The sequence below is a fragment of the Setaria viridis genome, chromosome 5 (assembly GCF_005286985.2).
Source record: "Setaria viridis chromosome 5, Setaria_viridis_v4.0, whole genome shotgun sequence".
NCBI classification, from domain to species: Eukaryota; Viridiplantae; Streptophyta; class Magnoliopsida; order Poales; family Poaceae; genus Setaria; species Setaria viridis.
Window position 1 is genome coordinate 46,378,492 of NC_048267.2, and position 25,918 is coordinate 46,404,409.

The following is a 25,918-nucleotide window of genomic DNA, read 5'->3' on the forward strand; positions in this document are numbered from 1 at the left end:
AGGCAAAGTGGTTGTGTGTATGATCTCATCGCGTGCTCAGTTGAGTGCTCAGTTGAGAATACAAACTTTGTCCAATCTTGGATTCTTATAGACCATCAAGTCATGACATCTGAGATAATAATATTTAATCAACAGAGTGTTTTTTTTGTCTCATGTAATGTGTTAAGCCAGCTTTTCCTTGATATGTCTGACCAAGCAAGAAATTTAAACAATTCTTTCACCGGATTGATACGACAAAACAGAAGGGAAAATGAGGAGATATAACTTTTATCACAATACATTGATGAGTCATATTATGCACATAAGGAAATTTAATGCAAAATAAATACTAATCCGCTGCTTCATTAATTAGTCTAGACCTTTCTTTTTACAATTATGTGCTGAATTACCCTTCAACAAATGCATTTAATTAACTGCAACGTAGGAGCTAGCTGAGGAGCACACAATGCTCTGCATCAAAAAATTATACACCACTGCCTATATAACACACTAAAAATTAACTAATCCGCGTCCTGATGCAACCAAAGCAATCAGGACCATGAATGTGTCATATCAGATCTGAACGGGCTTAAACCAGACAGAAATGCAAAGAAAACAGTATTGGATCGATTAGCACATGTACATCCATCTGGGTCCTACAAATTCACCAATAGTAGATCTACTGGCACACAGTAATATAAAATGGTAATTAAATTCGAATCAGACACTAGTGAGAAATTGTCAACGTTTGACTCAAGCCAGTTAGCTCACCCAACACTAAAATGTTACATGTATGTGTATGCATTTCAGTTTACCTTTTTTATATTATTTAGTAAAACACGAGTAAGCTACAGTTACTTGTTACTAATACCAAGTCTTTAGAGTGAAGAAACAGAATTAACCGGGAATAGCCGGTGCAAAGTGACGTCGACCCGCCCAGCCGGTGACAAGTGGGGGGGAAAAAAGGTGTGGGTGTGGTATAAAGAAAAGAAACAGAAGAGAAGAGGATAGCTGGGGTTTAAGCCAGGTGAAGGGAGGAGCGGGTGGCCTCGAGGGTTTTTCATCCGCCGATCCAGGTAACTGCGAGGCCATGGCGCCACCACAGATCAAAGTAAAAAAAGAAGAAATCTTTATTCCTTGCGCCGATTTCCCCCCTTCTTCCGTGCACTGTTCTTGGATCTTCTTGTTTGGTTGGGTTCTTGGTGGTTTGGTGGGGGGTTGCTTGATCTGGTGGGATTCTTGAAATTCACACGATTCGAGCCCTTTCCTTGGGCGCCCAGCTTGGATTTCGTCGGATTTCTGGTCAGCGGGTTCGGGTTTGGTTTCCCGATTCAATCTTGTAGCTGCGAGGTTTTGCGTGCTGGGCTTGAATTGCGCGGGGGTTTAGACGTTTATGCCCGGAATTTTGTGGTATCTTCTAGGTGGACGGATTTGATATGACATCCAGATCAGGACCTGTCCTGCAGTCTCTTTGTTAATTGGATTCCCGATTGGTTTCGAGGGTATTTGTGTCTCAAATTCTGATGGACTTTTGCTTCTATCATGTTTGGTCGGTCCCCTGAATTTTAGCTGATTTCTTAAAGTCTATGGGCTTCTGAACGTAACACTCCACATTTCATAGAAGGCAGTGTACAGTTTTGTAATAGTCTCAGATGTTTGCAATAGTCTGTCATTTGAACCATCTGATTGGAGTCATGATTTCTGTTTAAGTTGCTCAAATGTTTGTAAGTTTCAGCATAGGTTGCTGTTGCTCTGCCCCAATCAGGATGCTGTCTGCTGTGTTCCTTTTGCTGTGATGTGGTTTACAGTTGGGTTTCTTTGTCCATAATTGTCTTACTAGAATGCACACAAGATCTGCTTTGGATCTGCAAACTTACCTTGTCGATTCCCGTGCATTTGTCCTTTGTCTTGATCTTTGATTTATTCACAGGAACCGGAGACAAAGAATCCTGCTCAGGTGCTCATTCTTTGGATGATTCATTTTGGATGCTCCGTGGAGGTGATCTCCCTCTCCTTTATATCTTGGCCATTTCTTGCAATTGCAAGTTCTACCACATCCAACTACCCAGCTTCAGCTTATTCTGGTATATATGTATATGCAATCTCTATGTAATTTCAATAATGCAAGCCATCTTGTCACATCCGACTGCTTTGGAGGATTGACCTAAAACTGGTCTTGTTCCATTCTTTATTTAAATAATTAAGTCCTTTTCTAGTGGTGCTAGATTTGTTCCCAGTACTTGTGTGATCAATAGTGGGTGAAAGTTTATGAAATCCGAGTTGATTCCGTGTAGGTAAAGATGATAATGTGGTATTAGCAGTCCTTTGCTGTCAGTGAATGCTTGCTGTGTAGGTGACATCAAAATATGGTGTCACAGAAGAGGTTGGGCTATGGATCCCGTGGCCGCCAAATTCCAGCTATGCCACGTGTTCCAAACTCAGTTCGGGTATGTAGCTTTTTGATTATGTGTTTCTTTTGCCACAATTTACCTATTGAATCTTCCTTATTCGACTAACAATTGTCCAGGGAAAACGCACGACGAGAAGAAAGAAAAATGAGATGTGTGCATTTGATTTGCTTGCGAGCGTCGCCGGGACGCTATTAACAGATCAGGACAGTTCATCTTATGTTCCTAATACTAGCGTAGCAGCAACAAGTTATGCCAGAAATAGGAAATCAGTTAAAGAAGAATACTTTGATGAAATTTTGCACCTGAAAAATGTGGCTGTGAAGAAAGACTGTGGCAGTGGGTGTGTAGTGGGCTCAGGTGGTGTCTCTGCCTTACCTAGGAAAGGTAATGACGGCCTGGCTGAAAACTCATTGACAAGAAATGAAGATGAATCAGTACTAAAGTCACTAACAGTGAAATCAAATATGCTAGCTAGGGACTCATCAGTTAGATGTACAAGGCCATGTGAAATTAGTCGTGGTCTTGGCATAATTTGTGAGTATGGAGCTTTTGGAGTATTCCATCCAGGATCCTCAAGCTCAGCAGAGGCTGGACAAGCGCATCAAGCTGAACCCAAAGTGATCAGAAGCAAAGCAGACGGGCATACTGCAGCCCTTGACAGCTTGTTTGACTCTGTGGATCTGGATGGCAGACCTCCTGCTTTGGTTAGTTCTGACAGTAGCTCAGGTGTGCTTTTGTGCAGCCATGACAAGGAACATAAAGCCGCTTCCTTGTGCCAGGTTGAAATGCAGCATACTGCAGATAGAGATGATGACGAAAATTCTTCTGGGTGCACACATCCAAGCACCACAGGAAATGAGGGTTACAAACCACATTTTCTAGGTAACCATAGGATCAGGAAATTGCTTGCCTCAAAGGTAAGGAAGGCAGCACGTAATAAGACTTCTGGAGGGATGTCCAGCAAAGGTATGCCAATCCCATGGTGCCAATCGGTGTTTCCTCTACGTTCCTAATTCCGAACTGCTCCATATTTGCATAGAGAGAACCGTCTTCCTTTTTTCTTCTCTAAACCATTATGGCCACTAGCCAATGCGGCAATGCAGGAACTAATTATGGGCTAGCGATTGTTTTGCTCAACTAGGCAGCAAGCTAAACTTCTGCGGGAAAAAGATACCCACCACACGTCAAAAGGTGCAAAGGACAAATTTCAAGAGGAAAAAGCTAGCACGAGGTACAACGCCATTTGCTAAAGGGATGCTAACTGGAGGTGTGTTATATTGTTAACTCACCTTTACCTGGTAATTTTGAGGCCTTAACGTCTTTAGGATGATGCAGACATCCATCATCCATTTAATAGCCTTCTATATTCATTTATGACCTCAATCCTTGTTTTTGATTCACTTCCTAAAAGAAAATGTGGCTTGCCATTTCAGCCACCGGGACATCATTCCGTATGCAAGGTCAAAATAAATCATGTGGATCTGAGGACTACCATGGTATTCTTAGATAGTATTTAGCGTTATGGATAGTTCTATTAAATCTATGAGCATAATGGATTATCACTTTTTTTTTTCTATTTTCAGTTAAGCTAAGGATCAAGTCATTTAACATCCCAGAATTATTTGTTGAGATCCCTGAAACTGCAACAATTGGTTCATTGAAGGTAATTAGGTAACACTATATGGGCATGTACAAGTTACTGATTATTCATGCGTTCATTTGTGCAGCCTACCTTTTGGTGTAGCTGTTGTTAATAACTGTTATAGTATTATTGATGAATCTACAAGACCACGTAGTTCATTTAACTTGGTGAATTCTCGAATAATCAAATGATTTATTGCACATTTACAATGTGAAATAATTAGTCTTTGCTATAGTCCTAATTGTTACACTATACAGAGTATTTTTCTAGCTGGAACTTTCACCTTTCATTGCAGATGATTATAAGCTCCTTGTGAGTGTGCTTGAGTAACAATTTTCATTTGTCTATAGAGAACCGTGATGGATGTTGTCACTAGTATAATGGAAGGTGGCCTACGTGTTGGTGTTCTTCTTCAAGGAAAGAGTATCCAAGATGACAGCAAGACACTACGTCAAGCTGGTATATGCCATGGTGAAAAACTAAATAACATAGACTTCACACTGGAATGTGAACGTCAGCAAGATTCTCCCTCTGGAGTCATAATAGCAGAAGAGATGGATTTTGTCAGTGCAGATATTGTGGAACCATTAGCTAGGTAGGTGACTTGCAGTACAGTTTTCTCTTGGGTGTAGTGATTGAAAAATAGCAACAGGATGTAGCTTTAATAGTTTATTTCCAACGCTTTGTTCTTAAGTGTTGATACTAGGCATCCATTTGCATGTTTTCATTATGTTTGTACCTTGTCTACAAATTCTGGAGCATTACCAAACCTAATTATCCAAACTAAATCTAAGGACGTGAATATTCTATGTTTCCAGGATGAAGTATGAAGAGCCATTTCCTGGAACTAAAGGCGGTGGGGGCAACCAGCAGCCTATAAAGGCGTATCCAAATGACTCTTTCGCTGGTTGTGTTCATCGTCCTGTTGAAATGGCCTCACAAGATGCATCAGCAAGCTTGCAAGCCATAATCCCTGTTGCAGCTTCAGACTTGAACGCACTAGCCATTGTGCCTATTTGCAAGACCAGACGATCTGAATTTGGGCAAAGGCGTACAAGGATGCCCTTCTCTGTTGGTGAGGTTGAGGCACTGGTGGAAGCTGTGGAACAGCTTGGGACCGGAAGGTCTGTCCCCTATTTTTCTTGGTTTCATTTTATTCAAGGTTAGTGCTAATGGCATGCTAACTCATGTTGGCTGTTGTTCATTTTCTGTTCAGGTGGAGAGATGTTAAAATGCACGCATTTGACGGTGCTGATCACAGGACATATGTTGACCTTAAGGTGATTTTATTGAACATAATATGTTCTTTGTTTACTATTCATAATGAGCCGTCAACTGAAAAAATTCAAAACAAAATATAGTTGTTACCACAATTTATTTGTGCTCCACTTCAATGCTCTGTTGGTGAACTAAGCTGCCTTTAATCTGTTTCTGTTCAATCGGCCGCACGAAATCTGTGGTTTTTCTAACATACTGCGGAATACTGATTGATGAATCAGGACAAGTGGAAGACCCTGGTGCACACAGCAAGCATATCCCCACAACAGCGAAGAGGCGAGCCAGTTCCGCAAGAACTACTGGACCGTGTGCTCTCAGCGCAGGCCTACTGGTCCCAGCAGCAGGCAAAGCTTCATGGCAAGGCTCCTCTTCCTGAGATTTGCCTTGCCTAGAAAGAGGAAATGCTCGTGTAAAAATTGTGCCTAATAATAGAAAGGTAGAAGGGATGTGCAAAGGAAACAGACTAATTTGTGTGCTATTGCAAACTTGTAACATTGTTTTTTTCTTCTTCTTTCTTTGGTCTCTGTTGAAGCCAGAGGCTCTCTCCTCTGTGGATCAATAAGGGAGAGAACCTTGTTTGGTACTTGTAAATGATGCTGCAGACTATTGCTGCCATGTTCCATAAGAAAACATTGAGCATATATAATAACACTGTTGTCATTGGGCATGCTCGATGCGTATGTTATCTTGCAAATTTTGTGCTGACACTACAGGTACTATTTTGTTGATTTTGGATCCGTCGTCAATCTGAGACTGATGATGATGGCGCATATTCAATATCATCTTTGCCACAATTCCAAGGGTTTAGGCCCATGGACCAACCAAACCTGGGCCATCATTTCATCCACTTCCCCCAATACTGGCCGCGGCCCATCGTTTCCTTACCGCAGGTACCTTCTCCAGTAATCCGGTCGGTTGGCTCACCGGCCGACGAGAGACTCCGGCCGCCGGCTCGCCGCTCCGCCACCGAACTGAACTGGTGGAGCAGAGCAGGAGATGGTAGAGTATGAATCTTGCGGGGCCTCTGTCTCGCGCGCCCTCCTCAGTCGCTTCCTCCTGCCAAGCGCGCAGTCTCGCCCAAACCCTGCTCTCCTGCCTCGCCGGCGACCGCCTCCGCCGCCTCCTCCCAGCTGCCCATGCCCGCGCCGTCGTCTCGGAAGGTCTCGATGACCTGTTCCTCGCCAACCTTCTCCTCCGCGGCTACTCCAAGTTCGGGCTCCTCCACGACGCCCGCCGCCTGTTCGACGGAATGCTGCACCGCAACCTCGTCTCCTGGTCATCGGCCATCTCCATGTACGCGCAGCACGGCGGCGATGAACAGGCTCTTGTCCTCTTTGCAGCGTTCAGGAAATCCTTTGACGAGGTGCCCAACGAGTTCTTGCTTGCCAGCGTCCTGCGGGCCTGCACGCAGTCCAGGGCTGTTCCTTTCGGCGAGCAAGTGCATGGCACAGCCTTCAAGCTTGGCCTGGATGTTAATCTCTTCGTTGGCACCGCGCTGATCAACCTATATGCAAAGCTTGTCTGCATGGATGCAGCGATGCGGGTGTTCCATGCCCTCCCTGCCAAGAACCCGGTCACTTGGACAGTTGTCATCACTGGTTACTCTCAGATTGGCCAGGGTGGACTTTCCCTAGACTTGTTTCAAAAGATGGGGCTTCAAGGTGTCCGTCCAGACAGGTTTGTGCTAGCAAGTGCTGTCAGTGCCTGCTCTGGGCTTGCCTTTCTGCAGGGAGGCAGGCAAATACATGGTTACGCTTATCGAAGTGCAGCAGGAATGGATGCTTCAGTGATCAACGCATTGATAGATCTTTATTGCAAGTGCTCCAGACCGTTAGTGGCTCGGAAGCTGTTTGATTGCACAGAGAACCATAATCTTGTGTCTTGGACAACAATGATCGCTGGTTATATGCAGAATTCACTTGATGCTGAAGCCATGGACATGTTCTGGCAGATGTGCCGGGCTGGATGGCAGCCAGATGTCTTTGCTTTTACAAGTATCTTGAATTCGTGTGGCTCATTGGAAGCTATATGGCAAGGAAGGCAGATACATGCCCATGCCATAAAGGCTAATCTGGAGACTGACGAGTATGTCAAGAATGCTCTCATTGACATGTATGCTAAGTGTGATCATTTAACTGCCGCAAGAGCTGTATTTGATGCCTTGGCGCATGATGATGCAGTTTCTTACAATGCGATGATTGAAGGATATGCAAGGCAAGGTGATCTTAAAGAAGCGCTTCATATATTCCGTAGAATGAGATATTGCTCCCTAAGGCCAAACCTATTGACCTTTGTTTCGCTCCTTGGGGTGTCATCATTTCAGTCAGCTATTGAATTGAGCAAGCAGATTCATGGTCTCATCATCAGATCAGGAACTTCAGTAGACCTATACGTGGGGAGTGCTCTAATTGATGCCTATTCAAAATGTTCCCTCGTGGATGATGCCAAGGCTGTGTTTCTTATGATGCAAAACAGGGACATGGCCATCTGGAATGCTATGATATTTGGCCACGCGCAGAATGAGCAAGGTGAAGAGGCAGTAAAGCTCTTCAGCCAGCTTCGTGCCTCTGGGGTAACACCTAATGAGTTCACATTTGTAGCACTAGTAACTGTGGCAAGCAACTTGGCAAGCATGTTCCATGGTCAGCAGTTTCATGCTCAGATCATCAAAGCAGGTGCTGACATTAATCCTCATGTTTCAAATGCTCTTATAGACATGTATGCAAAATGTGGTTTCATTAAAGAAGGATGGTTGTTGTTTGAGTCAACATGTGGGAAGGATGTCATTTGCTGGAATTCCATGATTTCAACATATTCACAGCATGGTCATGCTGAAGAAGCCCTTAGAGTCTTCCAGCTGATGAGAGAGGCCGGAGTAGAACCAAACTATGTGACTTTTGTTGGTGTGCTAGCAGCATGTGCTCATGCAGGTCTTGTTGATGAAGGTTTACACCATTTTAACTCTATGAAAACAGAGTATGGTATTGAACCAGGTACCGAACATTATGCTTCTGTGGTCAACATTCTCGGCCGTTCAGGTAAATTGCATTCTGCTAAGGAGTTTATTGAAAGGATGCCAATCAAACCAGCTGCAGCTGTTTGGAGGAGCTTGCTGAGTGCCTGCCGTCTCTTTGGTAATGTTGAAATTGGGAGGTATGCTGCTGAGATGGCACTCTTGGTAGATCCGTTAGACAGTGGACCTTATGTATTACTGTCAAATATTTATGCCTCCAAAGGGCTATGGGCTGATGTGCAGAAGCTAAGATTGGGGATGGATTATGCTGGGACGATGAAGGAACCAGGTTATAGTTGGATTGAGGTGATGATGGAGGTTCATACGTTCATTGCAAGAGGTACAGAGCACCCACAGGCAGAATCGATATATGCAGTACTGGATAACCTGACGAGTCTACTGAAAGATTTTGGCTATCTTCCTGATACCTATGAACTTCCATTGCTTGGGGATAATGGTTAATGCTACTTGCTCAGTGGTAGCAGTTACTTCCATGAGATGGACTATTCTAATTCGGTATCGACACAATATTGATTCCGGTATGACGAGGCAGTGATATAGTGGCTTTAGAATGTTACTGTGACTTACTGACTTACAAGTTACAACTGCCCATTCCAAAACAATCTCTCTGGTCAATGGTCACTACTTATGGACCAAGATGAGCATTGGAACGGATGATAAGATATTAAGAGAGAGATGGATAGAGAGAAAATCTGAGCAGTTTACTATTGACTCAGATCTTTGAGATTTGTAACTGCATAAAACAGTTGTTGGCTGTGAAGCTTCACCGATGCGCATAACTCAGGTAACGGCATCAGAGTTGCATTTGAAAAGTTAATAATGTTAAACTGATTCATTCACCGATAAGAAGATATTGTTTACAACTATTTCATTGGCCAGTAACTGAGGTAAACCTATGTGCTGTATTCTCCTTACTAACTGGTTTTCCCTGAGGCAAAACAAAAAGAGTTGTAAAATGGTTATTGATGATCAGGACAAGTGGAAGAACCTGTTGCAGACTGCAAGTATATCGCCATTTCTACAAGGACTTTTTGACTTCGCCTGGCGAAACCCAGGGACAGCGTCCAAGCAAGCCTCCAGTCCCTGAAATTTCCATTGTAGGGAGGAGGGTGTCCAAAAGAATCTAGCAAAACTGTGCATATTCTAAACTCACGATTTGTAGTTTCATCCTAGTCTTGGCTAGATTTGGCCCTTGGAACCAGCTCAAACTTCGGTGTATTTCAACACGACCCAATGCTTATAGACCTATTTGTCAAAACATTTCAGTTCATGTGCTTCGTCGCTGGGCAGAACTAGGAGCATTAGTCTGGTGATTTGCAACTTGAGTCACCTTTACGTATTTGATTTACAATGAATCTTCAGGGACGATATAGTATTTGCACACTGTATTTGTGGACCCTTAAATCATTTTGGTCTGGCAAATATGTTAACCATGTCAACATGTAAAATTACAAGCTAAATTTTGTAGAAGAACACCTCAAAGGCTCAAACATGCTTATAATACCAAGTTTATTAAGAATATTAGGTAAATGCAAAATTACAAACAGTGAAACCGAGAGGTACAATGGGAGTTTGAGATAAAAATGTCAAGCAGCAGACAAAACATTATACAGCATTGCCTCTGTATCAAGTTGTTAACAGAGGGACTCAAAAGTTCATATTTGATGCCTGATCAAATCATCTCCCACACAGAGGTGCTTTAACTTTACTGTACAGATCTCCGCAGCCCATTGCTGTTGGACAGAGAGAATAGGAAGTCGCCATGGAGAATGGTTAATCCTCCAAGATGGATCATGGATCTCGCTGTGTCTTATCTAGTGTACATCCTGCTGCCTGCTAGTCAGTTTGCCCAGCCGCAGATGAATTTGCAACAGGGAGCCAGCCATCTGATGGCAACTTTAGCAGCGTTCCTACAATCAATATCCATATTGATTTATTTTATTAACACTGAGTGCTGCCTTTCTTTTTCTACGAACTAAATTACAATTACATGTGAGCTATACACAAGGAGGATGATAGGATGTACTCACAACTATTCGTGGGGAACGACGCATGTTACGTACCATGGAACCAGGGGATGCTGCTGATTGGGATGATAGTCCTTTCTTAGTAGGAATTTTCAGATTCTTTGACCGACTTCGAGTGTGCCTTTGGTTGGTGCTGTTTTCACTTCTGGAATCGAGTGATAAGGCTGAGAGTGATGAAGATGTTATGGATGACATGTCAGGGCAAAATGAGATTGCCGAAAGGTTTCCTGCAGAAAGCACAACCATAGTTCTGAATAAATAATATGATGACGAGTTAGTTGATACGTTTACAAAACAAATAATTAATTTAACACTTCAAAAAAAATGAAAAAACTACCACAACACCATGCTCAATATTCCTGAACCTGGAACCTCGGTCATGATTGAAGTTGCATTAATATAGACATTCTTTTCTGAAACAGAATAGGTAATGAGAATATGTAGCATAAAGTACCACTAATTGTAGCAACCTGGAACCTCTCTCTCATGGTCCTCACAAATTTGTACAGATCATTGTTGCAGTTAAGATGCTTCACCAATTCTTTGGAGCCATCCACAAAGGGAACACAATGGACTACTGTTATCAACAAGAGAAAGAACTTCAACATCTATGCATAAATGTAAATCACTAAAAAGTATCAGACGATTCAGCTAAGAAACTTGTAACTCACAGATGTATCTTTCTTCAATAAGCTTTATGCAAAAAGAATACTCCCTGTCAGGACTTTGCACATCAATTTTGCTGAACACAAATTTGACCCCTAACAAGAAGGTATTTGTCAGACGCTATTGCATCAACCTAATATACTAGTTAACCATGCAACTAAATTTCCATTACCTTCTCCTCCAACAACTTGAAAACCAAGAAACTTATCATACCACATGATCGCTTTCTCTAGGTTCTTGTCCCCTTTCGTATCATTCTCAGCTTCAAGGGATTCAATAGCTGCCATCAAAACAAGAGTACATAAGGCATATAGGACTCAGATTATGCTTATCCCAGGAAAATGTTCAAGAGAAAAAGAATCGAGTTCACAATAACAGAGATAAAGTGCATTTATAAAAGCAAACCTAGAGCTGAATAAAGCAATAGTATCGCATATTGTGTAAACATAGATAAAAAAGACTGTGCCATGGAAAGTGAATGGCAGAAATGGTGCCTACTTCACTTTATAATGATAAGGAAATATGATTTACCTTGGAGTTGGTTTGATATGGCATTCACATATTCATCTCTTCTAGCCCTCTGATCCATGACCAAGCTTCTAAGCTGCTCATTTGTTGCAGTGGTGTTGAGAATTGATTCGCTCATGAGCTTGTGTTTTGACCTTTTGCTGGTTTGGACTGCGGGGCAAAAACTTGGATGAGATGCGATAGACAATGTGGTCTAGTACGGGACCAAGCAGTAGCAAGAAAATAAACGAAGAAAACAGAAAATGCCCAAACGAATAATTAGCCATCTATTTCTATCTATGTATGACAAAAGGCAGTGAGAAATAGACGATGATACATTTCAGCAACCCGACTAAAAATCGCATGGAAATGAGGGAATGCTTGTGCTCACCGGAGAGGGCTTGTGCAAGATCTGCTTCTAATTTCCGGAGCTGTTGTTTTAGGTCATTGAGCTGTGCTGCATATTTCGGAAAACACACAGATGAGTAAAAGTAAATTGCCCAGATGTTTCAGATTAAACAAATACTAGTGTTCATAGATAGTGATGACGGATTGTTGGGCTCCCTGGGCGCAGAGCAGTTGGAACGTACGGAAGTAGTAGTAGGAAGCAGGTGAGGAGAAAGAAGGCATGCCTCGGTTGGAGACGGTTTGGTTGGCGATGGAGCGCGCCGAGAGGAGGGCGGCGCTGAAGGCTGCGGCGGTTGCGGTGGCGCGCTCCTGGGCGTGGGAGATCCGGCGCTGGATGGCGGCGCGTCGGTCCTGCATCCTCCGGAGCAGATCGACGGCGGGCTCCGCCGCCATGGTGGTGGTGACTGAGATGAGAGAAATCGGCAGGCGGAGTGGCCGTTCAAAATTTTGGGGGGTCTTTTTACAATGAATGCTTCTTGTGTTCCTTCCCGTGGAAGCCTCCACCAAACACACACAACCGGGCCCCCCAGTCGGTCGTGTCGTCGTCTATTGGGCTGGGCTTTGTACCTTAACTGGGCTGGCCAAGCCAGCCAGCCCATTTAACTGGGGGTTGCAGCAGTTGGTTTTCTTCCCCTCCCCTCCTCCTCCGGCCACGGCCACAGACTGCCGGCGAGATCCAGGATGTTCGGCCTCCAGGCGAGCGGCGCGGCGGCCTCGTGGGTGGTGGGGCGGATGGGCACGGATGCGCACCTCTACGATGACCCTGACGACGCATCCATCCCCGCGCTCCTCGACTCCCGCTTCGACGCCGACAAGGTCGACGCACTCAAGCGCCTCCTCGCCCTCATTGCCCAGGGCGTCGACGTCGCCCACCTATTCCCGCAGGTCACTTCCCGTCGCTCTTCTTCTTCTGCTGCTGCTCTCACTGCTAAATTCAATTCACCCCCTGTGCTCTGTCACAAACAACAAACGCATTCCGCCGCCCAGGTCGTCAAGAACGTCGCGTCGCAGTCGCTCGAGGTCAAGAAGCTCGTCTACCTCTACCTCCTCCACTACGCCGACAAGTACGTAATCATCACCCACGGTATCCCATACTACTACACTTCGGTCAGTATGCGGTTCTCACTTCTTTTCCTCGCTGTTGGCTCTGGCTCCAGGCGCCAAAACGAAGCCCTTCTTTCCATCAACATTTTCCAGAAGGATTTATCAGATATAAACCCACTAGTCAGGGCTTGGGCCCTGCGCACCATGGCTGGCATTAGACTGCATGTCGTTGCTCCCCTCGTCCTGGTTGCTGTCAAGAAATGCGCCAGGGATCCATCCGCGTATGTTCGAAAATGCGCTGCCTATGCACTTTCTAAGCTCTGCGACCTGCTTCCGGACCAAGCTACGACTTTACAGGAGGTTTGTCTACCATTACCACCTTCTTCTTTCTGCAATAACCTTACATACCAAACGCACCTCAAGCCTACTGCTGTTGCAGATTGTAGACATCTTGTTCGACGACAATTCCCCTGGAGTAGTGGGAGCTGCCGCTGTTGCATTCAAGTCGGTCTGTCCAACTTGTCTACCATTGCTGTCGAAACATTTCCGGAGGCTATGTCAGACACTCCCTGATATTGAAGAATGGACACAGATCATTCTTATTGACATCCTCTTGCGGTATGTAATAGCTAGGCATGGCTTGGTCGAGGATTCTTTACTCTCCGCTTCAAATTTATCTACGGAGGTTCAGGGTATCACGGAGTCGGGTCCTGTTGCTACCATGCCCACACAACCTGATTCTATCGGCAATGGGGTTTGTGGTACTATATCAAACATCATGCTATTCCGGCACTACATCGAAGAATATTCAGGTTTTCCTGACAGGCAAGGCAATAATTCGAGCTTTTCATCTGTCACCACTAACATCAACGATGACGTTGCACTTCTTTTGAAGTGTACATCACCTCTTCTATGGAGTCGAAATAGTGGAGTCATCCTTGCAGCAGCAAGTGTGCATTGGATCATGGCTCCTGTTGGGGATCTGAAGAGAATCATTGGCCCGATTTTGTTTACCCTGCGGTCATCTCCTGATGCAGCATATGCGGTACTTCTTAGATACTTCATTTTTTGTTAATGGCCATCTGAAAATTTTAGTGTCATACTCTAATAGTTCAGTATTAGGACTTTGCTTCATTCAGAAAGTCACTTCTTGATCAGATCATTTGAAGAAGTCCTAGTCTTTGTTTTGTTTAACAAAGAGCTTCTGTTCAAAGTGAACTTATGACCATGATTTAGAATTTCCACAAAAGGGTAAAGGAGGCTACCTGTAATTTCTCCATGACTTTCTCTTTCAGTGGCCCTGTGTGAGGGTAGAAATTTATAAATTGAACTTGAAATTGAGTTCCTCCCCCCAGAGTATTGAACATTAAGTTCTTTCTTGGCTTACAGGAGTTTGATAGTTTTCATCATGCAGTTTCTCACTTTGACCTGACCTTTCCTATTCTTCTGCTATTGCAGATGCTTGGCAACATACTAGTTTTTGCTAAGACAATGCCATCATTGTTTGCCCCGTTTTATGAGGACTTTTTTATAAATGCTTCAGATCCATACCAGACTAGGGCTTTGAAGCTTGAAATACTGACCACTATTGCCACAGAGCCATCCATTCCAGCCATTTTTGAAGAATTTCAGGTAATTTCTTGTAGATGCAATGAACAATAGTATATCTATCTCTTGGTTTTTGTTTTAAACTTGCAATGATGTATTTACGCCCCACATGAAATTTATAGTTGAACTTTTGCTAAATCTTAAGGTCACGTAATGTTAGTACATATTTGAAACATCTTTTTCAAAGACATGTTAGCTTTGCTTGTTTTGTTGTGTCAATGATTCATGCATGGTTCTGGAAATTATTTGTTGCTCTGTGCTTTGCTTGATGTCAAGTTCTCTAAAATGCACTCTTGGGGATTATCAAGGGAACTTAGAGTCAAATGGCAACTTAAAGTCAAATCAGCAAGATTTAAGTATTGCTATCCACCTGCAATTTGGTGAAGAATTTCAATTTTAGACAAAGTGGTGAATACTAAGTATTTGTCATTCTGTTAATGAATCTGGTGCTTTCTTTCTGCTACCAGGATTACATTAAAGATCCAGATAGGAAATTTGTAGCAGATACTGTTGCAGCTATTGCGTTGTGCGCCCAGAAACTTCCCTCTATTGCCACCGCTTGCCTTGAGGGACTTTTGGCACTTGTATTTTATGGTAATAATTTTCATCTATGAATATTTTGGTATAAAACATTCCTTTTGGAATTAATGTTTTATTTTGATCATCATATTACAGAATCGTCTATTTGTAACTCAGTTCACTTTGATGGAGAAGATGCTGTTCTGGTTCAAGCAATCTTGTCAATCAAAGCAATAGTGAAAATGGATCCAGTATCCCACGAAAAGGTACTATTTAGTTAATCTTGTAATGCTCCACTTGTGTGTGTGTGTGTTTTTTTCCTTTTGGCCAAAAGTTTTTTTCCCAACCCCCAGCTAAACCCAAGTTTTACCCAGGTTGCCTATTCTTTTTGCTTTCCATTTTAGGAAAGAAGCGCCTGATGTTCTTTTTTCTTCATGAGAGCTTATCCTGGTTCTTTTAGCCTCTTGACTTCTTTTTTTCTTAATTTACCATCCATCATGGGGGCTCTGGAACTCATCCCCTATCATGCACATTTGATCACTGCATTTTAACTGACCTTGTAATGCTCATTCAATAAAACGTTCTCAGATGTGTCTATTATCTTGGTTGTACCGTACAACTAGATCACCTTTTTGTCATAATCATCTGTCGGTGATAATCGGTAGCTTGTCTACTCAAGTGTGAAGAACCTATAAATGTTCTAAACAACAGAATTGTTTTGTATTTCTTTAGTTGGTTTAATAATCACATTTTATAGGCATGCTGTAATATAGAATCACTGTTAGAATTGTATGGGAGAATAAATACAGAATATATATCACTCTATGTCACTATCTGCTATTGTTTGAATGAATGCATTTCTTCCCAGCTTGATAATTAATCTGGTACCCTCACTAATCCTTTTACAAAAATATCCGTTATTTTTTTCCCCTTGATGTTGCGATCTTGCATCTTCGCTAAATTACTTCGATGCAGGTAATTGTCCGCTTGGTGCGCGGTATGGACAAAATTAAGGAGCCTGCAGCACGATCCTTGATTATTTGGATGTTTGGAGAGTATAACTTCATGGGAGATCTCATTCCCAAGATAGTTCCTGCTGTTCTCAAGTATCTTGCATGGTCCTTCACTGTTGACGTGGTCGAAACTAAGCTTCAAATCCTAAATGCTTCTGCCAAGGTATATCCTAAATTAAGTTTGCAGCTCATGTCTATATCCTAAATTAAGTTTGCAGCTCGTGTCTATATCCTAAATTAAGGTTCCAGCTCATGTCTGGAGATTGGTAATAGCTTACCTTTTTCAGGTTGTAATGCATTGTCCGGAAGAACATGCGGAAGAATTCAAAAGGATAGTTGCATATGTCATTGAGTTGGCTACATATGACTTGAATTATGATGTCCGTGATCGTGCTCGTTTACTTTCAAGACTTTTGCCGTGCTCCACGACTCACCTAGAACCCTCATACCAACCTCAGAATGGCGATATTTGTAAAGAGCTTGCAGATCATATATTTGATCGAAAGTTGCAGTCAACATCTCCTTCAGCAAGAAACTATCGCATTTATCTTCCAGGTTCCCTTTCACAGGTTGTTCTTCATGCAGCTCCTGGTTACGCGCCACTTCCAAAGCCTCAAAGTATGGAATTAAGCCATAATAAGATCATTGAATCAACCAGAGGCATAGCCAAACCTTCTGGAAGTAATAACTCTGATGCTGAATCTGGATCTTCAACATATGAGAGCAGCTCTGTTTATGATTCGGAGAGTGAAGATGATGGCTTATCGGATGGGGATACTGATGGATCCCTTCATCATCAAGATAACCAGGATGCTCCAGTGGTACACATATATGATGCTAGTGTACAGCAAGGCCAGACGCGTGAAACTGCTGATGAAAATTTGGCAGATCTGATCTCCACTGATTTAACTGAGTTGATGTCTAAGTCAGCCTTGGAATCTTGGCTTGATGAAGCTCCTGCTGAGCCACTTGTTCAGAATTCGTCGCAGGCATCATCTGCCAGAGTTGCTTTTACCAATCGCAGCTTTGAGCGAAAACCTAAATTGCATACACTGTTGGACTCATCTGACAGTAATGGCTTAAGTGTTTTATATGCCTTCTCATCTGAGGTTTCGCCCAGATCACGCTTGCTAGTATGTGTAGACTTATATTTGGAGAATGTTACTACACAACACTTGACAGATATAACCATTAAATCTGAGGAGGCTTCTAGCAGCGTGGATTCTACAGGCCAAACATTGGAAGGATCTGTGAGGTATGTATCATCTTCATCTGTTATTCAACTATTTCTGTGGCAGCATTCACATGGCCAGATGTTATGGTGACATTGTTATATTGATTTGGTTATCATCTTTTTAATGGAAAATGATTTTCCACTACTCGTATATCCAAACAATCATCGGTAACCAACACCTGTATACAAAACAGCAAGACTTATATTATTTCTCAGCCCATTTATGGTATTTTCACCTGCAGTGCCCCCACTATTGTTCCTGTGGAAGAGATACATTCATTGGCTCCACAACAAACGGCCAAGATGGTTCTTGAAGTCCATTTCCATCACCATCTCTTGCCTCTAAAGCTGTATGTGCTTTGCAATGGGAAAACACATCCAGCAAAACTTCATCCAGATATTGCTTATTTTGTTCGGCCACTACCTATGGACCTAAATGCTTTCCTATGCAAGGAAAACCAGTTAAGGGGAATGTTCGAGTATGCTAGGAGGTCAGTGAAGTTCCACCTCGTTTAATATGAAATTAGGTTCCCCTGTCGATGATGTGTGCTGAAACTAATCTGATGAATTTGCAACAGGTGCACATTCAAAGATCATCTTGAGAAGCTAGAGCACAGTGATAAGAACCTTCAAGTAGCCCAGAGTGTTGCATCAAAAATACTGAGCAACGCCAACGTGCACCTTGTTTCAATGGATATGCCAGTTACCTTCAATGTTGACGACACATCTGGCTTATGCTGGAGATTCAGCAGTGAAATCCCGAGCACTTTGAAACCTTGCCTAATTACGATCCTTGCGGAAGGGCATGCCTCGGGGCCACTGGAACTTACTGCTAAGGTGAATTCTGAAGATACGGTGTTTGCCCTGAACCTCCTGAACAGAATTGTGGCAATCATAGAGGCGTTAACTTTTTAGCTTTTTGAGCTTTCAGTTTGTGTCCGCACAGTAAAATTGCCGAGGGTATAGAGTAGCACAAAACAAATCATCATTGAAGAAATTGGTCGTGAATATCTCCCAGGGAGGCGATACAATGTCTTCTTGTAAAAAAAAAAAGACATGTTTTTGTAAGATCTATTGAGAATTGTAATTCGTGACATCTAATGTAAGCTGCCCGGGGGTGGATACAACGTCCTGTTGTAAAAACGACCTTTTTTTTTTTTTGGCAAGATCTGAGACAAGCATGGCTACTGAGGATTGCAATTCATGACATCCAATGTAAGCTCTGTCTACATGATTTAGTGAGGCACAACAGTGTTTCAAAATTCCATAGCTGTCTGTCTACATAATTTGCTTGACTTAATAGTTACAAACTTACAACACCTATTTTCTCATTGAAACAGAAACCTCGCATTCCTGAAACGGCTTTAAAAAATGTTGTGATGATCTACACGTACTCCAGTCCTGCCATCAAGCAGGTACGAGGCTGGGCTCTGAGGGCGAAGATTCAAGAAGCGGATTCTTCTGGAATTCATTTCTCAGCTGACCACAGGCTGCGTTAGCATCTAGCCCCCGGGTCTGTCGAACACTGACAGTTATCTTCCGTGCTTCTAATGCATCAACAAACGCTTGAACCTATGCAGTTTGCCAACATAAACATCAGTAACTCGCTTTTGAAGAAAGTTTCTTTCCAAAGGTGCTGCGCCTGAGACCGAGGAAACATACCACTTTTCTGTATGGCCTCTTGTATTCAGAGCCTTCAATTGGATTATAGGGAATTAGGTTCACATGATAACCACCTCCACATGTATGAAGCAGTTCTGCAAGTTCTTCGGCGTGCTCCTTTTCATCATTGATCCCAGCTGGTCACAAAAGTCACTTCATCCATATTAGCACGAAAAGAAGGTACAGAATAGATAGACAATAAACACAGTTCAACAATATTTTCTCCAAAAACAGATGGGTACAGTGAAGGCACGGTCAGAGTACCTAGCAGAGTGTACTCGAAGGATACCCTGCGTCCAGTTTCAAGGAAGTAACTCTTGCAGTCATCCATTAGTGCTCCCAAGGGGTAAGACTTTGCGCTAGGAACAATTGTTTCGCGCAGCTTCTGGTTCGGGGCATGCAGGCTGATTTACGATATGACAGACTGGTCAGCAAGAAATTACAGAAACAGAGCGGCAAGTGTTTCCTAGTCCTATCTCCTATGCGTTTGAGAAAACATTGTTCAGCTAAAACTTTGTGGTGCCAAAACTTTCAGTCAAATACAATTGGCTTCAGAGTTTCGAAAATGTTAGCTGGGAAACAATGAAGTGTGGCGAATGCGAAGTCAGGTTTAGATTCTTAATGATGATGTACCTCACTGCCAGTGTTGACTGAAGCTTGTGAGATGCTAGCATTTTTATTGTGTTGGGAACACCTACTGTGGAGATTGTCATCATCCTTTGCCCAATTTTGAGTTCCTGAAAGTAGAAAAGCTCATGTTGGCGATACAGAGCAGAAGGAAGACAGCCTAGTTACTTGTCAGCAGACCTTATTGAAACACCTGTGTGCTTCTAGAACTGACTTGAGGTTCAACATGGGCTCGCCCATCCCCATGAAAACAACATTTGTGACCCTGTGTTTGAACATCTCCTCGATGGCCAACACCTGCAATGGTGGAGCATTAATATCGTAATACGCAGCAGAGTCACGATTGGAGATAAAGAGGGAGAAAGCAGGTTGGTGAAGAGAGGGAACCTGTTCAACAATCTCATGTGGTCGAAGGTTCCTGGCGAAGCCTCCCTTGCCCGTGGCACAGAATGAGCAACGCAAGGGGCAGCCAACCTGTATGTTATGCATTACACGAGTGTGAAAAGCAAGAAACCTGTATGTTAAGAATGGAGGTTGCAGTTCCACAGGCGCACAGCACCTGTGATGAAACACAGGCAGTGAGCCTAGAAGAGCCTTTGCTGTCATCATCGACAGGAATCCCTACTGTCTCGATCAAGCGGTTATCCTCCAACTTGAGAAGTATCTACAAGGACGAAGATCGAGAAGAGTGATGAGCGCCCAGGTTGGGCTACACATGCGAAGGAGAGCAATTGCAGGCACCGTACCTTGGTAGTGCCATCCGAGGCAGTGACGGCATGGTGCACCGGCGAGCGGCCAACGGTCCAGCCAGCGCCGAGCAGCGCCTCCCGGAACGCCTTGGGCACTGCGGAAAGGCAGCAAAAACAAAAACAGTGGGGTTGTTTTGTTGCAGGGAATCAAAAGAACGAACAGCTGGCGTGCATCGTGAATCCCTGACCGTAGTTGAAGTCTTGGATTTGGCTGGCCCTGGACTTGTAGAGGAGGTCGTGCAGCTGCTTCCCCCTGTAGCTTTGCTGCGAGAGTGGACGACGATGGTGACGGGCCGGGGAAGCTAATAAGGCACAGGTGCAGTGGTGGAGAAGCAAGTACCTGGCCGAGGTCGAGGGCGAGCTGGCGGAGCTCAGGCTCTGAGAGGCCGAGTAGCGCGCGGCGAGAAGTCACCCCCTGAGATTGAGACCTGGGCGGCGCGGCGGCGGCGGTGGCGGTGGCGGTGGCGCGCGCGCGGAGGGCGCGGGCGAGAGGGGCCGCGCGGACGTGCTGCGGCGCGGCGGCCATTTCCTTGTTCGCGTTCGTTGTGTGGGGGGATTGGATTACAAGACAAACCAAGATATTTCCCTTTCTTCTCTATCTATCCACTTGGGAACGGGCCGGGCCGGGCCTTCTCCCCGCTATGCTCGTTAGCAGCTGGGCCGGGCTGCTTCAAAAGTGAATTGAGAAGAAAACAAACTTGATTGGGATTGGCAAAACAAAACGATCGAATTCCGTCAATAAATTAATTATTAATTCAGAAGCGCGCACCATTTAGTATAGCACATGTTTTTCGTTTGTGCCAGTCCCTCCGGAGGTTCCGGAGTTGAGCGTGGAATTTTAAATTTTGATACCTAGCTTCAACATGATCTATAGCACATGTTTTTTATCCTTCCTACTCCATCTGGAGCTGTTGGAGGGATCTATAGATTTTTAATTTTCATACAATATCTGGTATCAACTATGACCTATAGCAGATGTTTTTCATCCGTACTAATCCGTCCGGAGCTATTGGAGGTGTGGAATTTTAATTTTCATATTATATCTTGTTTGAATCATGACTTATAGGACATATTTTTCGCCCTTTCTACTCCATCCGGAGCCAATAGAAGTGACTTTGGATTTTTAATTTTCATACAACATATGACCTCAACCATGACCCATAGCATATGTTTTCCGTCATTCCTACTGCATCCGGAGCTGATGGAGGTGTTCGTGGTTTTTTAATTTCCAAATGATATCTAGCCTCGACCATGACCTATAGCACACGTTTTTCGTCCGCCCTAGTCCCTCCGGAGCTTCTGGAGTTGAGTGTGGAATTTAAATTTTCAAATGATATCCGGCCTCAACCATGACCTATAAAACATGGTTTTCATCCTTCCTAGTCCATCCGGAGTTGGTGGAGGTATCTGTAGTTTTTTAATTTTCATACGATATCTGGCCTCAACCATGACGTATAGCACATGTTTTTCGTCGGTCCTAATCCCTCCAGAGCTATTAGAGGTGCATGTGGAATTTTATTTTTCATATGATATCTGGCCTCAATCATGACCTATAGCATATGGTTTTCATCCTTCCTACTCCATCCAGAGGTGGTAGAGGTGTCTGTCGATTTTTTATTTTCATACGATATATGACCTCAACAATGATCTATAGCACATGTTTTTCATCCTTCCTACTGCATTCGGAGCTAATTGAGGTGTCCATGGTTTTTTAATTTCCAGAGGATATCTGACCTCGACCATGACCTATAGCACATGTTTTTCATCCGTCCTAGTGCCTCCGGAGCTTCTAGAGTTGAGTGTGGAATTTAAATTTTCATATGATATCTGGCCTCAACCATGACCTCTAGCACATGGTTTTCGTCCTTCCTAGTCCATTCGCAAGTACCAGGGGTGTCCATGCATTTTTAATTTTCAGAGATATTTAGCATCAACCATGACCTATAGCACTTGCTTATTGTCCTTCCTACTCCATCTAGAGCTGGTGGAGGTGTTTATAGATTTTTAATTTTCATATGATATCTGGCCTCAACCATAACCTATAACACATATTTTTGTCCGTCCTAGTCCCTTCGGAGCTTTTGCAGTTGACTGTGGAATTTAAGTTTTCATATGATATCTGGCCTCAACCATAACATATAGCACATGGTTTTCATCCTTCATAGTCCATTCACAAGTACCAGAGGTGTTCATGCGTTTTTAATTTCCAGAGATATTTGGCATCAACCATGACCTATAGCACTTGCTTATCATCCTTCCTACTCCATCCAGAGTTGGTGGAGGTGTCTATAGATTTTTAATTTTCATACGATATCTGACCTCAACCATGACCTATAGCACATGTTTTTCATCCGTTCTAATCCTTCCGGAGCTTCTGGAGTTGAGTGTGGAATTTAAATTTTCATATGATATATGGCCTCATTTATGACCTATAGCACATGGTTTTCATCCTTCCTACTCCATCCGGAGCTGGTGGAGGTGTCTGTGGATTTTTTTTTATTTTCAAACGATATATGACCTCAACGATGACCTATAGCACATGTTTTTCATCCTTCCTACTGCATCGGGAGCTGATGGAGGTGTCCGTGGTTTTTTAATTTCCAGAGGATATCTGACCTCGGCCATGACCTATAGCACATGTTTTTTTGTCCGTCCTAGTCCCTTCGGAGCTTCCGGAGCTTCTGGAGTTGAGTGTGGAATTTAAATTTTCATATGATATCTGGCCTCAACTATGACCTATATCACAAGGTTTTTGTCCATCCTACTCCATCCGGAGCTGGTGGAGGTGACTGTAGATTTTTAATTTTCATACGATATCTGGCCTCAACCATGACGTATAGCACATGTTTTTCGTCCGTTCTAATCCCTTAGGAGCTATTGTAGGTGAGTGTAGAATTTTACTTTTCATATGATATCTGGCCTCAACCATGACTTATTGGACATATTTTTCGCCCTCTTTACTCCATCCGGAGCCAGTAGAGGTGTCTATGGATTTTTAATTTTCATACGATATATGGCCTCAACCATAACCTATAGCACATATTCTTCATCCTTCCTAGTGCATCCATAGCTGATGGAGGTGTCCGTGGTTTTGTCATTTCTAGAGGATATCTGGCCTCAACCATGACCTATAGCACGTAGTATTTGTCCTTTCTACTCCATCCGGAGCTGTTGGAGGTGTCTATGGATTTTTAATTTTCATATGATATCTAGCCTCAACCATGACCTATAGCACATATTTTTCGTCCATCCTAATACGTCCGGAGCTATTGAAGGTGAGTGTGAAATTTAAATTTGCTTATGATATCTGGCCTCAACTATTACTTATAGGACATATTTTTTGCCCTTTCTACTCTATCGAGAGCTGGTGGAGGTGTCTATGGAATTTTAATTTTCATACGATATCTGGCATCAACCATGACGTATAGCACATGTTTTTCGTCCGTTTTAATCCCTCCGGAGTTATTAGAGATGAGTGTGGAATTTTAATTTTCATATGATATTTGGCCTCAACCATGACTTATAGTACATGTTTTTTTGCCCTTTCTACTCCATCCGGAGTTAGTAGAGGTGTCTGTGTATTTTTAATTTTCATATGATATATAGCCTCAACCATGACCAATAGCACATGTTTTACGTCCTTCCTACTGCATCCAGAGCTGATGGAGGTGTCCGTGGTTTTTTAATTTCCAGAGGATATCTGGCCTTGACCATGACCTATATAGCACATGTTTTTCGTCCATTCTAGTCCCTCCGGAGGTTCTGGAGTTGAGTGTGGAATTTTAAATTTTCATATGATATCCGGTCTCAACCATGACCTATAGCACATGGTTTTTGTCCTTCCTACTCCATCCGAAGCTATTGGAGGTGTCTATGAATTTTTAATTTTCATACGATATCTGGCGTCAACCATGACCTATAGCACGTTTTCGTCCGTCCTAATAACTCCGGAGCTATTGGAGGTGAGTGTGGAATTTTAATTTTCATGTGATATCTGGCCTCAACCATGATTTACATGAAATATATTTCGCCCTTTCTACTCCATCAGGAGCCGGTAGAGGTGTATGTGGATTTTTAATTTTCATACATATATGGCCTCAACTATGACCTTCTACGATATGGAGAGCTGATGGAGATGTCCGTGATTTTTAAATTTTCAGAGGATATCTGATCTCGACCGTGACCTATAATATACCATGACCTATAATATATGCAAAGAGGAATGCAAGCAGGAATGGCTGGCGGAGCGGTGAGGCTGACAGCCGTCGCCCCGGCCTCCTGGTTGTTGCATGATGATGGTAGCATATATTGCTTGCTGCTGCTTCTGATGATGGCATTGTCCTGCAGCTACTGCATCGTCCTTGTGGCCCTGGAATCCTTGCTGGTTTAGCTTCTTGACGGCGATGACGATTCCGGTGCCGGGCCTGGCGGCGGCAAAGGTCCTGTCGTCGATCCATCCTTTGAAGACGCTGTCGGGGCGGAGATCCTCAGCTCGCTGAAGGTGAAGCTCCGAACCTTGGCGGACTGCAAGATGTCGCCCTCGCTGCGACTGCTACCGCGAGTGGTGGTGGTGGGATCATCATCAGCCACCGCCACCGAGATGATGGATGGCGCCGCCGCCGCCGCGGAGATCACATACACGGCTCTTCTGCTTGGTGGTCCTGATCCCCCTCACCCAGCAGCAGCAGTTGCTACCCTACCACTACCAGTGTATACATATGCACTAGTTGGCCGCCGGGTAGAGTGTGAACTCTGCATGCCTGTCCGTATATACTACTAGTACTCGGCCATGCGGTGGTTGTGCTCGAGAACATCCGGCCCCGGCCTTTTGACTTAAGCTGATGCTCGGGATGAGTCAATGCAAGGACGAAGGATGCTCGGGATTATACTGGGTCGGACAATCGTCCTACGTCTGGTTGCTCCAGTTGGGTTTGCTGAGTCGCTCTACATAAAGGGTGAATAGGTGTAACCTGAAATTACACTTAATAAAATGGCCGGAGGGAGAGAAAGGGGAGGGAGGGGAATAAAGTGGCTGGGGAGGGAGGGGAAGAAGATAACACTGATATGTGAATTTTATTGCCATGTGTCGTCCACATCATCAAAATCATCCACCAAAATCATCACATGGTAAAACGTGAATAATTTTGATGTGGTCAAAGATTTATGATTTTCGAGTTTAGCGGTGGAAAGGCAAACCGAATCACTCGTTGGATATTCAAAAATGAAGAAAAAAAGACAAGAAGGATTATCCCCACAAGCTGCAGGAGCAACAATTGATATTGGCACGCAGACAAAGGGGATCGGCTGCCTTTATCCCGTGGTCCTACAAAATCGACCACCCGCCTCCATAATTAAGTTTCTGTTAATTTCCGATTACAGCTGGCTGGCCTGATTAGCTAATTAAGGCTCTTCTGTGCTCAATTATTTGGTATCCAGACAATCAATACTTGATCGAGCTCGTGATGCCATTACATGTGACTAGTGCTGCTATTTAGGTCTGTTTGGTTCTA

General features: G+C 43.6%; 5 protein-coding genes across 10 annotated transcripts; 3 read left to right on the forward strand and 2 right to left on the reverse strand.

The window, feature by feature from the left end:
* The first annotated feature begins 956 nt into the window (after positions 1-956).
* LOC117858846 (telomere-binding protein 1) lies at positions 957-5,977 on the forward strand. 4 transcript variants are annotated; one of them, XM_034741988.2, is made up of 12 exons: positions 957-1,055; positions 1,910-1,978; positions 2,274-2,426; positions 2,507-3,094; positions 3,170-3,356; positions 3,532-3,657; positions 3,824-3,886; positions 3,974-4,053; positions 4,383-4,627; positions 4,851-5,156; positions 5,249-5,312; positions 5,532-5,977. In XM_034741988.2, exons 3-12 carry the CDS (start codon positions 2,346-2,348, stop codon positions 5,700-5,702), a joined length of 1,911 nt encoding a protein of 636 aa, XP_034597879.1. In that variant the 5' UTR covers positions 957-1,055; positions 1,910-1,978; positions 2,274-2,345; the 3' UTR covers positions 5,703-5,977. The 4 variants fall into 4 exon arrangements, with proteins under 4 accessions (XP_034597879.1, XP_034597878.1, XP_034597876.1 ...); XM_034741987.2 differs by having other exon boundaries at positions 1,910-2,063; positions 2,507-3,356; XM_034741985.2 differs by having other exon boundaries at positions 958-1,055; positions 2,507-3,356.
* Positions 5,978-6,165: 188 nt separating this feature from the next.
* On the forward strand, positions 6,166-9,664 carry LOC117858845 (pentatricopeptide repeat-containing protein At4g39530). Of its 2 annotated transcripts, none has more exons than XM_034741983.2 (2): positions 6,166-9,231; positions 9,318-9,664. In XM_034741983.2, exon 1 carries the CDS (start codon positions 6,317-6,319, stop codon positions 8,783-8,785), a length of 2,469 nt encoding a protein of 822 aa, XP_034597874.1. In that variant the 5' UTR covers positions 6,166-6,316; the 3' UTR covers positions 8,786-9,231; positions 9,318-9,664. The 2 variants fall into 2 exon arrangements, with proteins under 2 accessions (XP_034597874.1, XP_034597875.1); XM_034741984.2 differs by having other exon boundaries at positions 6,166-9,128.
* A 162-nt stretch (positions 9,665-9,826) lies between these two features.
* On the reverse strand, positions 9,827-12,433 carry LOC117858851 (kinetochore protein SPC25 homolog). 2 transcript variants are annotated; one of them, XM_034741993.2, is made up of 8 exons: positions 12,177-12,433; positions 11,936-12,001; positions 11,569-11,715; positions 11,210-11,317; positions 11,043-11,132; positions 10,826-10,948; positions 10,375-10,598; positions 9,827-10,254 (listed from the first exon to the last, which is right to left on the reverse strand). In XM_034741993.2, the coding sequence occupies exons 1-8, from the start codon at positions 12,343-12,345 to the stop codon at positions 10,243-10,245; spliced, it is 939 nt and encodes a 312-aa protein (XP_034597884.1). In that variant the 5' UTR covers positions 12,346-12,433; the 3' UTR covers positions 9,827-10,242. The 2 variants fall into 2 exon arrangements, with proteins under 2 accessions (XP_034597884.1, XP_034597885.1); XM_034741994.2 differs by having other exon boundaries at positions 10,408-10,598; positions 12,177-12,427.
* A 139-nt stretch (positions 12,434-12,572) lies between these two features.
* LOC117858844 (AP3-complex subunit beta-A) lies at positions 12,573-18,497 on the forward strand. Its single transcript, XM_034741982.2, has 11 exons — positions 12,573-12,837; positions 12,940-13,016; positions 13,110-13,356; positions 13,436-14,041; positions 14,455-14,628; positions 15,072-15,198; positions 15,280-15,389; positions 16,099-16,299; positions 16,424-17,391; positions 17,613-17,861; positions 17,949-18,497. Exons 1-11 carry the CDS (start codon positions 12,634-12,636, stop codon positions 18,283-18,285), a joined length of 3,300 nt encoding a protein of 1,099 aa, XP_034597873.1. The 5' UTR covers positions 12,573-12,633; the 3' UTR covers positions 18,286-18,497.
* Positions 18,498-18,555: 58 nt separating this feature from the next.
* LOC117858847 (uncharacterized) lies at positions 18,556-20,956 on the reverse strand. The gene is made up of 10 exons (XM_034741990.2): positions 20,749-20,956; positions 20,597-20,672; positions 20,406-20,503; positions 20,219-20,323; positions 20,047-20,133; positions 19,840-19,956; positions 19,666-19,769; positions 19,297-19,436; positions 19,033-19,169; positions 18,556-18,942 (listed from the first exon to the last, which is right to left on the reverse strand). Exons 1-10 carry the CDS (start codon positions 20,932-20,934, stop codon positions 18,778-18,780), a joined length of 1,215 nt encoding a protein of 404 aa, XP_034597881.1. The 5' UTR covers positions 20,935-20,956; the 3' UTR covers positions 18,556-18,777.
* Between the last annotated feature and the right edge of the window lie 4,962 nt (positions 20,957-25,918).

What these genes read in the sequence shown, in the direction of transcription:
- LOC117858846 (XM_034741987.2), top strand. Translation starts at nt 2,346, where the DNA reads ATGGTGTCACAGAAGAGGTTGGGCTATGGATCCCGTGGCCGCCAAATT. An exon ending in TGGAGGGATGTCCAGCAAAG is followed by an intron (nt 3,357 to 3,531) that starts GTATGCCAATCC and finishes TTGCTCAACTAG; the next exon opens with GCAGCAAGCTAAACTTCTGC. An exon ending in GAACAGCTTGGGACCGGAAG is followed by an intron (nt 5,157 to 5,248) that starts GTCTGTCCCCTA and finishes TTTTCTGTTCAG; the next exon opens with GTGGAGAGATGTTAAAATGC.
- LOC117858845 (XM_034741983.2), top strand. Translation starts at nt 6,317, where the DNA reads ATGAATCTTGCGGGGCCTCTGTCTCGCGCGCCCTCCTCAGTCGCTTCC.
- LOC117858851 (XM_034741993.2), bottom strand. Translation starts at nt 12,345, where the DNA reads ATGGCGGCGGAGCCCGCCGTCGATCTGCTCCGGAGGATGCAGGACCGA. An exon ending in CCAAACCGTCTCCAACCGAG is followed by an intron (nt 12,002 to 12,176) that starts GCATGCCTTCTT and finishes CGAAATATGCAG; the next exon opens with CACAGCTCAATGACCTAAAA. An exon ending in TCTTGCACAAGCCCTCTCCG is followed by an intron (nt 11,716 to 11,935) that starts GTGAGCACAAGC and finishes TTTGCCCCGCAG; the next exon opens with TCCAAACCAGCAAAAGGTCA.
- LOC117858844 (XM_034741982.2), top strand. Translation starts at nt 12,634, where the DNA reads ATGTTCGGCCTCCAGGCGAGCGGCGCGGCGGCCTCGTGGGTGGTGGGG. An exon ending in AAGCTACGACTTTACAGGAG is followed by an intron (nt 13,357 to 13,435) that starts GTTTGTCTACCA and finishes CTGCTGTTGCAG; the next exon opens with ATTGTAGACATCTTGTTCGA. An exon ending in CTCCTGATGCAGCATATGCG is followed by an intron (nt 14,042 to 14,454) that starts GTACTTCTTAGA and finishes CTGCTATTGCAG; the next exon opens with ATGCTTGGCAACATACTAGT.
- LOC117858847 (XM_034741990.2), bottom strand. Translation starts at nt 20,934, where the DNA reads ATGGCCGCCGCGCCGCAGCACGTCCGCGCGGCCCCTCTCGCCCGCGCC. An exon ending in TCGCCCTCGACCTCGGCCAG is followed by an intron (nt 20,673 to 20,748) that starts GTACTTGCTTCT and finishes CCACTCTCGCAG; the next exon opens with CAAAGCTACAGGGGGAAGCA. An exon ending in CACACAGGTGTTTCAATAAG is followed by an intron (nt 19,770 to 19,839) that starts GTCTGCTGACAA and finishes TTCTACTTTCAG; the next exon opens with GAACTCAAAATTGGGCAAAG.